The sequence below is a fragment of the Leopardus geoffroyi genome, chromosome B4 (assembly GCF_018350155.1).
Source record: "Leopardus geoffroyi isolate Oge1 chromosome B4, O.geoffroyi_Oge1_pat1.0, whole genome shotgun sequence".
NCBI lineage: Eukaryota > Metazoa > Chordata > Mammalia > Carnivora > Felidae > Leopardus > Leopardus geoffroyi.
The window spans coordinates 142427531-142439806 of record NC_059341.1 but is presented as its reverse complement, the minus strand read 5'-3'; the positions used below and the strand labels follow the sequence as shown (position 1 = coordinate 142439806).

The window sequence follows — 12276 nt, the reverse complement described above, 5'->3', positions numbered from 1 at the left end:
AGCCGGGGGTTGTGGGGACACTGCTGCCTTCTGGAGCATCACCTGCAAGCTTGGGCACAGAGTCTGCAGACAACAAACAGCAGGCCCACGGCAGAACACCCCCCACCACCACCACCACGCACAGGCCAGGGCCTGTGTCCCTGCCCAAGTCCCCTGCCCAGCCTGAACCCTGTGTCCCCAGCATCTACCTTCTGAGCCACCCTCCAAGCGAGGACCTTCCTTCTGGGCTGAGGCCAGAGGGGCACCTGCCAGAGCCACATCCTTGTCTGCTTCCAAGCCCTCCTTCCTGTCCTGGCCTCCACGCTCCAGGCCATTCTTTGAGCAGCTCTCTGAGGTGTGAGGGCCCCCAAACCTGGGGAAAGACACATGGTCAGAGCAGCCACCAGCCAGCACCAACATGGGGTGCCCCAGAGTGTCCCCTCTTGTGCACCCAGAACATCGTGGCTGGTGTGGGGCTGGGAGTGCACACACAGCCTTCTGGGACCTCTCTGCCTCAGGAGGCTGGAGGAGGACAGGTGGGCCTCACACCTGGCTCTAGCCGTCACTCGGGCAGTGCAGTGCGTCTCCTTGTCCTCCCAGATGTCATCCTCCTCATCATCGTCAAAAGGCTGGATGTGGTCACTGCAGCAGGCCTCAAACAGAGCTGCGCTGGGCTGCAGGCAACATCACCCACATAGTGGCAATGGCTCCGGGAGGGGCTGAGCCAGACAGAGGGGCCATGGGATGGGGGGTTGGGCTCCCGGAGGGGCTGAGCCAGACAGGGGGGCCATGGGATGGGGGGTTGGGCTCCCAGAGGGGCTGAGCCAGACAGGGGGATCCCAGGATGGGGGGCTTGGCTCCGCGAAGCAGCCCTGTGTCCCCATACTGCCCACCCACCGGTGTCCCCATCCGCTTCTAATGAGCATGGAGCTGTGGACTCACACTGTCCTCGTCAGCATCGATGCTGAAGTTTATCTCAGCAATCCTGTCGAAGGGAGCACTGCAGCAATAAGGGACATGGTCAGCATGGGGCCACCTGGGGCTTGTCCTGCAACCATCCATGCCCTGATGCCCCAGGGACGTCCACCTGTCCCCTTGAGTGTAAGTAAATGGGGGCCTCGGATAAAGGGGGCAGCTCTCCGTCCTGCCTCCCTCCTCACACTCACTCGTTTTCCACCCAGGCCCCTCTGTCCCTGGTCTGCACGGTGACAATCTGCCTCCCCAGAGGGTGTTGCAGCCCAGCCCCTCCTGCAGGCCTGGAACCTGGTCACACTGGGCAGAACCCAGCTCCTTTCCAAGAGGGACAAGGTGGTGGGAGATGGTGAAGGCTCGAATGTGGGATGTGGTGACAGGAGGGAAGCACCCAGGTGACAGGATCCCAGGTGGGGTGGACATGGTTTAGGGGCCAGAGAGCATGATGGGAGCTCACTTGACACTGTCATCCTGGTCTGCAAACTCCTCGTCATTGAAGCCAAACTGATCCACGAAGGTGGCCGTCATCTGCTGGACCTGGTACTCGGAGAAAGCCTGGCGGGGAGGGGGGCGCAAGGCGGCCTCAGACGGAGCTGCTCCCAGAAAAGCTCACTCTGCTGCCTCACGGGGTCCTCCCAACCGGATGACATGCACGCAGGGTCGCGTCCAAAGAGCCTCGTTTACTTTAAAGGTCATCCACCGGGTCCCCAAGGGTCTCATCGATGTGGCTCTGGGGGTTCCCCCCTCATTAAGGGGCGAGGGCGCTGCACGTCTGGCCCCTCCCCTGCTTGAGCCTGGTGTGTGGGGACAAGCACACTCCCCTGGGCTGTTTCCCGCAGCAGCCTGGCAACGCCCTGGAGACTGAGCGCTGCCAAGGGCGGGAAGGGCTGCCTGAGCTTGTGCAGAGCGGCCACACGCACCTGCTGCAGGGACAGCTCATTAGGGAAAACGCCCTCCATGTCCTCATCCTCACTCGAGGGGTGAAGGTGGTGGGTGCTTACCTGAAACAGCCAGAGTGGGTGGACGTGAGCCCCCGGGGCTGCTGCCCCCTCGCCCCTCCCCTTGGTGTAGGGCACACCAGGCCTCGGGAATCAGGAGCCCTCGAGAACACACTAGGGCTCCTGAGGGGACAGGGAAGGGTCAAGGGGCCAGGCCAGCTCTGCTGAGGCTTTAGGGGGCCACTGGGGCCCGAGGCAGGACAGGTCGGTGTTCAGGACACAGAGGCAGAGACCACTGCACGCATTCAGGGCCGTGTGGACGGACGGACACACACACACACACACACACACACACACACACACCACGCCCCCCGCCCCCCCCCACACACACCGGACAGGAAGGCATGGCCACAGCACCAACGGATGCCGTGCCACGGGAACAGCTGAGCCCCTCACCAGGTCCACAGCGTTCCTGCGGTTGGTCTCCGCCAGTGTCTCCTCCACAAAGTTCTCCCAGCGCCCACGGCAGTCCGCAGGGAGCCCTGCAAGGGAGCACCATTACTTAGCCCCGGGACAGCGCCACTGTGCTCAGGCATGGAGGGCCCAGAGGGGACGCCTGAGGGCCACCGGAAGGGAGGCCTAGGCGGCCAGGGGTCCTACAGGACCTCGAGGGCCCTCACAGGGAAGGGCCTGAGCTCAGCGGGCATCTTGGCACACAAGCCGACCTCAGGAGCCCCCAGGTACGAAGTGAGCATGGGGACCACTGCTGTGCGGATCTCCCTCTGCTGTGCGGATACCACTGCAGCTGTATCTCCTTCTCCGCCCATCCCCCCAACCCCTCAGTGCAGCCCACAGGCCTGTGGGGGCCTGTTTTCTGGAAAGGTCAGAGCCCCAGAGTGAGTCACAGTCCAGAGCAAGTGAAGACCACGGCAGAAAGCTCCTCGCTCACCTCACACACCCCAAACTGCACCCTTCCTAGGGAGCCTCCCTGGGTCCACACACCCTTGTCACAGGTGCCCGACCTCGGCCTGTTGGCCACCAACCAAGTACACTCCCCTGCTTCCATTCTGGAGGGCCACCCAGAGCTTCCTGGACTCACCCCTGGCGCTGTGCCATAGGGACCACAGCAGAGACTCCCTGAAGGGACAACCAGGCAGCCAGTGTGGCAGGCCCACCGGTCTAAACCGGCGGGGACCACACCTGCCACACAGCTGACCTAACACTGGCAGCACAGCTTCCTCTGCTGCACGATGGGGGAGGAACCCTAGCACCCCCCTATGCCCCAGGATCACGGCACCGGTGGGGGTCCTGCCAGATGGAGCTCACTCCTTTGTGCAAACACCATCCACTGCGCCCAAGCATCCCATGTGGGGCTGAGAAGACGGTCCCGGTCACGAAACTGGTGTGAACACCGCCCCCAGGGCCTTGAGGGATCCTGTCCTCTGCCCACCTTCAGCTCCCTGGACTCACTAGTGCACTCCATCCATCTGTCCAGCCCTGACCTCCCAGTGTCTCTCAGCACGCTGTTCAGGCTGGTCTGGGCATCGTCCTCCCCAGGGGAGCCACACGGGCCCTTCCGACCTGCCCACCTTCCTGTCTGAAGCAAGACTCCTTTGGGCCCTCCCGGCTCTGCTCAGGAAGCCTGGTGGCCAGGAGTTGCAGACCACGGCCAGGATGTGAGAGGGCGTGGGTGGTGGGACCCCAGGTCGGGGCAGGGGTGGCCCTGGAGTCCGAGGCAGGAGAAGCCCAGGATGGCGGATGTCTCAGGCTGAGGGCAGAGGGGAGGACTGACCAGAGGAGGGGCTGCCTCTGCTCAGGTCCCAAAACCTGTTCTTCAAGAAGAGAGGCCACCTTCCCCAGCTCCCCAGACTTGTGCTAGAAAGGTCTGCAAAGCTGCCTGAGTTCAGAGACAAGCTGGACTGTGGAGCGGGAGGGCAGTGTTCGGGCGGGACCCGGGTGGTCCCTGAGCAGCAGACACAGGAGAGAACTTGTTGACACCTGAGCTGCTGAGTGCAGGCACCTGACAGGGCTGCTGGGCACAAGGATGCCCTCCACAGAGGTCTGTCCAACAGAACTGACACCTGGGACCCAGGCCCACCTTGAGAGAAGATCCCATGTGGGAAAGCAAGCAGACTGTCCTGTACCAATGCAGTTACCGCCTGTTGAGGGGGGCCAGAGGGCAGGAGACGAGCAGGAGACGGGGGCAGGGGGCTGAGGGCAGAGGCAGGGGGGCAAGAGGCAGGGAGCAGAGTGCAGAGGCAGGGGGCAAGGGGCAGAGGCAGGGGGTAGGAGGCAGAGGGCAGAGGCAGGGGGCTGAGGGCAGAGGCAGGGGGAAGGAGGCAGAGGGCAGGGGCAGGTGGCAGGAGGCAGAGTCAGGGGGCAGAGGATGGGGGCAGGAGGCAGAGGGCAGGGAAAGGAGGCAGAAGCAGGGGGCAGGAGAGAGGGGGCAGAGGCAGGGGACAGAGGCAGGAGGCAGAGGGTAGAGGCGGGGGGGGAGGCAGAGGGCAAGGGGCAGAGGGCAGGAGGCAGGGTGCAGGAGGTAGAAGGCATAGGCAGGGGGCAGAGGGCAGGGGGCAAAGAGCAGAGGCAGGGGGTAGAGGGCAGGAGGCAGAGGCAGGGGGCAGAGAGCAGAGGCAGGGGGCGGAGGCAGAGGGCAAGGGGCAGAAGGCATAGGCAGGGGGCAGAGAGCAGAGGGCAGGAGACAGATGGCAGAGGCAGGAGGCAGGGGACAGAGAGCAGAAGCAGGGGGCAGGAGACAGTGGAAGGAGGCAGGGGACAGAGGCAGGAGATGCGGCAGAGGCAGGGGGCTGAGGGAAGGGGCAGGGGGCAGACCCAGAACGGGGCTCCTGCTGCCAAGAGGGCAACAAGGGCAGGACGGGCTCACCTCGGATGACTTCGCTGATGTGAGTCTGCATGGGGCCCCTCTCCAGGTTCTGTACCACCGCATTGGCAATCCGGGTAAGGTGGCCCATGTTGCCTCTCCTCATGCCACCCGCTGCCCTGAAAGTGAAGGGCAGCATCAGGGGACCACTAGGTTTTCTTCACTGTGTCCATCAGGGCCCTGGCCTCACCCCTGCTCCCAGCCCTCCCTGTCTCCCCCGCTCCCCTCACCCCACGAATCCCACCTGCAGGACACTTATTTTTCCAGAGCACCTGCTACAGGCCAGCCAATCACTCCAATCTCACTACAAGGAGTGCTAATGAGGCAGACACCGCTCCTACCCCCAACGTAGAGACCAGAAACCGAGGCAGCCATGGGGCCTGCATACCAGCAGGGCCTGGTGGGCCTCTGCCCACCCTGCAGGGCTGGTCCGATGCTGCGCCCCTCAGCCCACACGCGGACACCTCTGCCCTGTCCTGGCTCCCAGAGGCCCTTCCAGCTCCACCCAGAGCCGGCTGACCCAAAGGAACACCCAGTGGGGCAGAAGAGGTTCAGAGACCCCAGTACAGTGCATTCCTGCCACGGGTGCTGACCAGCGGTGGGTGGCAGGGGAGGGCAGGGGGAGTCAAGAACGGACACGGGACTGGGACCCAGAGCCAGGCAGGGGCTGCTCCACATGGGCAGTGGCTGGGAGCTGGCCTGTCACTGCCTGGCTCCCCGGGTCTGCAAACTGCCTCCCTTGCTGAGTTCTACACACTCTAAGGCCTGAGTCCTGGCTTCCGTCCACCTTCCCACCCCACGCTGCCAAGCACACACAGCTTCACATTCAACCTCTCCTCCGTCACATGCGTGACCCAACACAAGGGCAAATCTTTAAAGCCCCTTGTGCTAGGAAGGCGTTAAATGCTCAGAGGGGACAAAGTCACTTTCGACCGTGTTCTCTGTCCTAAAAGCCTGACGGTGCCCAGAAGAGGAAGCAAAGGTGGGCTCCTGAGTCAGTGAGCCCAGCCTGGCAGAGGAAGGGGTCAGGAGGGAGCCTGGAGGGACAGGCCCGCGGGGAGGCCTGTGTGCAGCCTGCTGTTGAGTCCCAGCCTCTGTGGCATCGTGGGCCCCTCATTGAAAGGAGTGAGCCACCCACCGCGACAGGCACCGTGTGCACAAGTGCACAAGAGGGACAAGAGCAAGCGGCCCATGGGGCTTCAGTGGTATCACGTGGGCCAGACCCAAGGAAGGACAGATGACCCCGTCCCACATGTTGCATGTATTCTGCAGAGGACACAACCTGGTGGGGTAACAGCAGGATGCGAGCCATGAGGTGGGTGAGATCAGAGCCCCCCAGAAGCAGCAGTGGGCAGGATGTGGGCAGGGCTGTGGGCAGGGGCAGCCCACACAGGGACCTGGATGGTCGAGACTTAGGCAGTGGGAAGACCATCTGTGTGTTTCAAAAAGATCCCAGCTGCTCAGGGCGCGAGAGGCCGGTGGGGCAGGAGAGAAAGCAGGAAATAGCCCAGATGCACTGCTGAGGGTTCAGGGCTTAGCAGGAGAAGCAGCTGGTGGCGGGGATGGGGAGATGGGAGGACTGAGGACACACTGTGAGTGGAAGGCTGGGGTCCCTGCTGACAGACAGGCCGGGTGGGGCAAGGAGAAGAGTGGCTCTGCCTGTCTCTCCTGGGCACCCTAGGCCTGCCCCTCCCTGGCCAGCACTTCCAGGTTTTCCCCACCGGAGCCGCACACCAGGCCCTCGGGTACCCCCTGCAGCTCCCGTGGGTCCTTACTGTGCGTGATCATTGGCTTCCCAGGCCTCCAGGATCCGCTGGACCAGGCAGCACTTCTGGAACAGCTAAGGGGACAGGTGACCCCAGTCAGGGTCTGCAGGGCTGCACGCTGCCCTCTACCCGACCCTGGACCGTGTGGGTTAGGCTGGCAGCAAGCAGGCACATCAGCGGAACGTCCCCAATGCCTCCTTACAGTCCAAACAGGAGCAAAGGTGCTGCCCGGGCCCCATAGGGCCACCCAGCTCCGCTCCTTCCCCTTGGCCGCCTCCCACCTTCTCTGTCCAGAAGCAAGGATCGGGCCCAAGTGCCTCCTCTGGCCTCTGGGCCTGGACGCCATTTCCTGTGCCTCTGCATGTGTTCTCGGACCCACCTCACACCCCACTCCATACGGGGCCTCCTCATCTGGGTGAGGGTCCCTCACTCACTGGTGTCAAGGCACCTGCCCCCAGCTGTGTAGCCCCTGGGCTGCTGTCCAGCTCAGGCCTGAACGACGCAGGCCTCTCTGGTCAGACACTTGTGTCCCTCCTGTCTGAGCCTCACAGCCAGCCTGAGGGTCAGAATCGTCCCCCAACCCCCCACCCCCGCAGCCCCCAGCCTCCCCAGGGAAGCACGAACCAGTGGGCTCCCTGACTCAAGAAGAAGTGACCATGCCCACCTCCTCATGGCACCCACCCACCCGCACGCCTGTTTCCTCTCCTCCTCAACAAACACTTGTTAACATCGCCCTCGTCAGCTGTTTAGGGCAGAGGAGACACAGACATGGACACCAGGGATGAGCTATGGGCAGTCCCAGAGGGGAGACTCCCGTGAGACACTCATGGGCCAGCACGGAAGTGCCAAGAAAAAGGCAAGACTTTCCTTTCACAGGGTCCACAACCCCAGAATGTTTTCCCCTGAGACTTTGACACATTCTCTTTCCTGCACACTTTCCTTCATGGCCTTGTCATGACAGCAGCAGACCCTGGGGCTGCATCCAGATGCTCTGGCCCCCTCTGGTGAGCGTGGCCCACCGCAGGGCCCAGCCCTCGGCTCCCTGGCAAGCAGGGACACTTTCTCCGTGACTCTTTGTCTCACAGTGGAGGGAGGGCAGCGCACCCACGTCAGGGGAGGCTTAGGGGGCAGCCACAGTGCGGATATCCACACAGGGTGGGGCTCAGCTCGCAGTGACAGGAAGGGCGCACAGCAACACACAGGACGCTGGCTGGACTTACATGGGTCACCATTGTGTTCTCAGGGCGGCTGGCAGCAGGCTGGGGGGCCTCTGGGTCCCCGCTTCCGGGCAGAAGCTCCACCCTGCCCTCCAGTCCACTGGCTTCTGCCCTGTCCTCGCGGGCAGCATGGGAGAGAATAGCGGCTATGCATAGTTCCACTTGGAAGTGCAGGAAGTTATTCCAGGTGTACTTAAAAAACAGGTCCTGAGTAAACAGAGGACAGAGGAAAGTCGTTGGACGGGTTTTCTCCCGGCAGCAGGACCACAGAGGCGAGGGGATCGCTGTCGTGGCAGTGCACCATTCCCACACGCTGTCCCCTGACCATGTGGGTGGCCAGGCGGGTGCTGACGGTACCTCCTTGAGATGGTCTCTCTGTTTGGAACCTTGATAAAGGGCCATCCGCCCTTCTGTCTCATCAATCTCTGCTCTCATCTGAACACACCCTGTGCTGGGCTTATCTTTTTGTCCTTAACTTAGAAGTTTAACTCATTAATTTTTAGCCTTTTTTCTTTCCCAAGTGTACTTCTCCTGTGGTATCCACTTTAAGTACATGATACACATTTTGCCATGTAAATGTTTATTATTCTGCCTTTACGATTTTGTCTTGACCCATGAGTTACCGGAAGTACATTAAATTCTCAAACACCCAGGGACTCTGTTCAGGAAGGGATGTGAAATCGAGAGGTGGACACTCCCCGAGGGAACCCAGTGAGGCCCAAACCCCAGCCAAGCCTAGAGGATGGCTGTGTCCTTCCCCTGGACCAGGGTGGGGACAGCAGTCCGCCTGTGACTCTCTGGTCCCGTAGGCCAGGGAGGAGGCACTGGCAAGGAGAGTGACAATGTGCCTGCCACATCGGTGAGGACGTTGCCGGTAAAATGGGGCAGCTACTACGGTAACCTGCTGCCTCCTCAAACAGACGTGTGGAATTACTGTATGACCCGCCAATCCCACTTCTTGGTACACACTCAGAAGAGATACGGGCACACCCATGTTCACAGCAGCGTATTCAAAACAGCCCAAAACTGGAAGTAACCCAAGTGTCTATCAACTAATGGCTCTGGACAAACACAATGTGGTCACTTCACACAATGGAATATTATTCAGCTTTAAAAAGGACGGAAATCCTGCCACGTGCCACCACATGGATGAACCTTGAGGACGCATTGCTGAGTGAAATAAGCCAGACACAAAAGGCTAAATCCTGCGTGGTTCCACTTCTGTAAGGTCCCTACAAGAGTCAGACTCAAAGAGACGGAAGGTATAGGGTGGTTGGGTGGCTCAGTTGGTTGTGTCCGACTTCAGCTCAGGTCATGATCTCACGGTTTGTGAGTTCGAGCCCCGTGTCGGGCTCTGTCCTGACAGCTCAAAACCTGGAACCTGCTTCGGATTCTGTGTCTCCTTCTCTCTCTGCCCCTCCCCCACTTGTGCTCTGTGTCTCTCTCTGTGTCTCTCAAAAATAAATAAATGTAAAAAAATTAAAAAAAAAAAAAGAGAAGGTAGATGGTGGTGGCTGGGGGAGGGGGAGGGGCAGGGGATAGACTGCTTACTGGTCAAAGTTTCTGTTTCAGAAGATGAGAAAGTTCCAGAAACAGAGAGTGGTAATGGTTATATAACATTAAGTACATCAAGATGTACTTAAATCTACTGAATTATACACTTACAACATTATAACATTAAGTACATCAAGATGTACTTAAATCTACTGAATTATACACTTACAAATTATAAAAATGATAAATTTTATGTTATATATATTTTACCACAATAAAATAAAAGCAAAAAAGGGGGGTGGGAGACACTTTTTTTGAAGAGAGGAAAAGGAAAGGAGGTCTTTCAAAAACGAAGCCCTGATCCGTATCTGGGATTTCAGCACCGCAATGCCCAGCTGACTCCCAAACCCTGTAAGAAACTGAGATATAGTCAGTACTTCAGGCCTAGTTCCAAGGCTGCCCCCTTCTGGGATGAGAAATTTTTTAAATGTTTATTTTTGAGAGAGAGACAGAGACAGAGCAGGAGCAGGGGAGGGACAGAGAGAGAGGGAGACACAGAATCCAAAGCAGGAAGGATCCAGGCTCTGAGCCGTCAGCACAGAGCTCAACGCGGGGCTTGAACTCCGGACCGCGGGATCATGACCGGAGCCAAAGTCTGATGCTTAACTGACTGAGCCTCCCAGGCGCCCCTGGGATAAGAATTTAAATTAGAAAAGATTTCAGTTCTCTGGGAGTAGAGGCCCTAAGGCAAGGCAGAAGGGAAGAGGGAGACCGAGACCCCATGTGCTCATGGTGCACACCCAGGGGGATGCCCTCCCCATCAGCACCCACCTTCCGTGGCGGAGCCTGCTGCCCACAGCCAGTGCTGCTCTGCTATCCCTGCCTGCCTGACCGTCTCCCGCAGGCACCAGAGAGGTATCTGCTGAAGAGAGGACCACTTCCCACTGGCCTGGGCAAGAGCTGCTAGGGTGGCCTTCTACTGTGAGTGACCAGGATTTGCTCTTTCAGGACGTTTTATGTTGGAGAGCTATAATAAAAGTTCTATCTTGGGGAGAAAACAGGAAGGAGATGGACTGTATTACCCCAGTCCCTCACAGTGGATTAGAAATCTGCCCTCTGCTTTCAGGGCAGTTCTCTGTAAGCCTACACCAAGGCCTATCCCACGGTCACTCGGTGTGCTTCACCAGCGACCTGTGCGGTCAACCCTGCGACAGGTCTGGGAAATGGTTTCTCTGTACAGACTATGCTTGTTCCGGGCAGAACCTTCTCTGGATACTGAGGTCCAAATGCCTGCCCCTGACAGACCCCTGCCCAGTGCACCTGCCCTGTCTGCCCACCCCCCTGCTGACAGTGCAAGACACGCAGAGAGCCACCCAGGGCTGGCAGGAGAGCCCACTTACCAGCAGTAAGCCCATGGTGTTGAGCCGGCAGAGTTCCTGGTTGATGCTGGGCGTGTTCGTGTGCAGCAGTGCAGCCATGAGGCGGGCCCCGTGCAGACGGGCATTCCCCAAAGGCTCCTCCAGCACGCCGATGGTGGTCAGGATCGCTTTTTTCTACAAACACAAGAGCACCACCCAGTTAGAGACTTGCAATCAGCATGGATGGCCGCTACTGGCTTCTCTTAGCTCTGGTGCTAACTGCTCAAAGGGCCAGGCCACTACTCCATGAAGCGGCTCAGCCTGGGGAGGCATGCGATGTGTGTGTGGAGGTTCCTCAAGCCAGTGTTGCCTATGAGAGGAAATAAGGGGTCAGCAGGGTTAGGGACCCCACCACTCCCTTCAGGGCCTCACAAAACAGTAAGCAATGGTGGTCTACTGTCCCCAGAAGTCCAGGGCTCTCTGGTCCCAGCAAACCAAGCAAAGACATGTGCATGTCAGGTTATGAGACATGTCCAACATGGGGCCAGCTCTCTGGGGGACACAGTGTCAGGACACCGAGCTAACAGACACCCCATGAACATACTTGAAGGAGACAAGTAACAGCTGGCCTCATCAGATTGGATGCCAGGGTTTTCTGACCCCACACACATGCAGCATAATGTTTCGTTAATGAAATGTTCCAGAATCCCTACCTTCATAGTGCAACAGATCATAGTAGGTGCTACGAAGCACCAAGGAAAGGGAAAGGGGCCCTGACAGAGGAGAGGGGCTCCACAGTGAGCTCCATGGTGGCTAAGTGACTGAGCCCTTCTCCGTGTGACCCAAGTGCTGCCTGGAGCTACTGAGCTGAGCAAAGGCCTCCCCTGGGATTTTCCCTGACCATTGGCCAGGTACCCCTGACTTGGAGGCCAGACCTACAGTAAACTTGGGCTCTCAGACGGCCCCTATTTCAGACTGCAAGAGTCATCTGGGGGGCTGGAAAATGTCCTCCCCATCCAGCCTTACCTCAGAGAAGAGACGGACATTCAGCAGATGAGGGTATGGAAACATGCCTCTGGGATCTGTCTGGTGGCTCTCAAGTTGGGATGTCCGGTGGTCTACTTGCAAATCATCCTGCCTATAATGCCTGCATAGGGACCTAACAGCTGTTCAGGGTCACCCACCTTTGGCGGGCTGAGTAGAAGCTGGTGGAAGTCCTTCAGTCGTGGCTCAATGCCGTGCAGTATGCTGCTGCTGACGGTACACAGCCCTTCCAGTCCCTGAGAAAAGGAGTCCACCAAGCCCTCTGTCCTGTGGATGAGGACAGCAGATGGAGACACAGGGCATACACCCCCGTCCTCTGTCACACCTCGCCCCCCAACTTCTCCACCTATTGGCTCAAGAGTGGTTTGGTGGCTGGTACAGAGAGAAGAGAAAAGCAACAGTGGCCTTTAGAAAACATTCCCAGGTGATGGCCAAGGATGGCCTCCTCACCCCCACGGGGCTGGTGGCATCTCACACGCACCGGACTACCTCTGGCCCCCACCTCTGGTTTTGGAAAATTCACCATTGTTCCTACTCCTTGGTTGAAAAACAGGAGACAGGACTCCACATCGTCCCTCCAGCTTTTTCGAACTAATTTCTCTGAGATCTTTATTTAAATGCTTTTTC

The 12276-nt window shown here is 59.0% G+C and overlaps 1 protein-coding gene across 12 annotated transcripts in view; it reads right to left on the bottom strand.

Annotated features, from left to right (window-relative positions):
• Positions 1 to 12276, bottom strand: part of PPP6R2 (protein phosphatase 6 regulatory subunit 2) — an 84345-nt gene that overhangs the window by 4264 nt on the left and 67805 nt on the right. For 7 of the 12 annotated variants that reach the window (XR_006709118.1, XM_045464884.1, XM_045464887.1 and 4 more), the window contains 11 exons: positions 11790 to 11916; positions 10648 to 10800; positions 7757 to 7960; positions 6546 to 6610; positions 4774 to 4889; positions 2346 to 2431; positions 1872 to 1952; positions 1409 to 1506; positions 922 to 979; positions 529 to 653; positions 189 to 352 (listed from right to left, as the gene is read on the bottom strand). Coding sequence is in view for 11 of the 12 variants with exons in the window: in XM_045464884.1 (XP_045320840.1) it covers positions 189 to 352; positions 529 to 653; positions 922 to 979; positions 1409 to 1506; positions 1872 to 1952; positions 2346 to 2431; positions 4774 to 4889; positions 6546 to 6610; positions 7757 to 7960; positions 10648 to 10800; positions 11790 to 11916 (1277 nt within the window). In the remaining variant the exon portion in view is untranslated. The remainder of the gene's footprint in view (positions 1 to 188; positions 353 to 528; positions 654 to 921; positions 980 to 1408; positions 1507 to 1871; positions 1953 to 2345; positions 2432 to 4773; positions 4890 to 6545; positions 6611 to 7756; positions 7961 to 10647; positions 10801 to 11789; positions 11917 to 12276) is intronic. The other 5 variants (XM_045464888.1, XM_045464889.1, XM_045464892.1 and 2 more) reach the window with 1 other exon arrangement.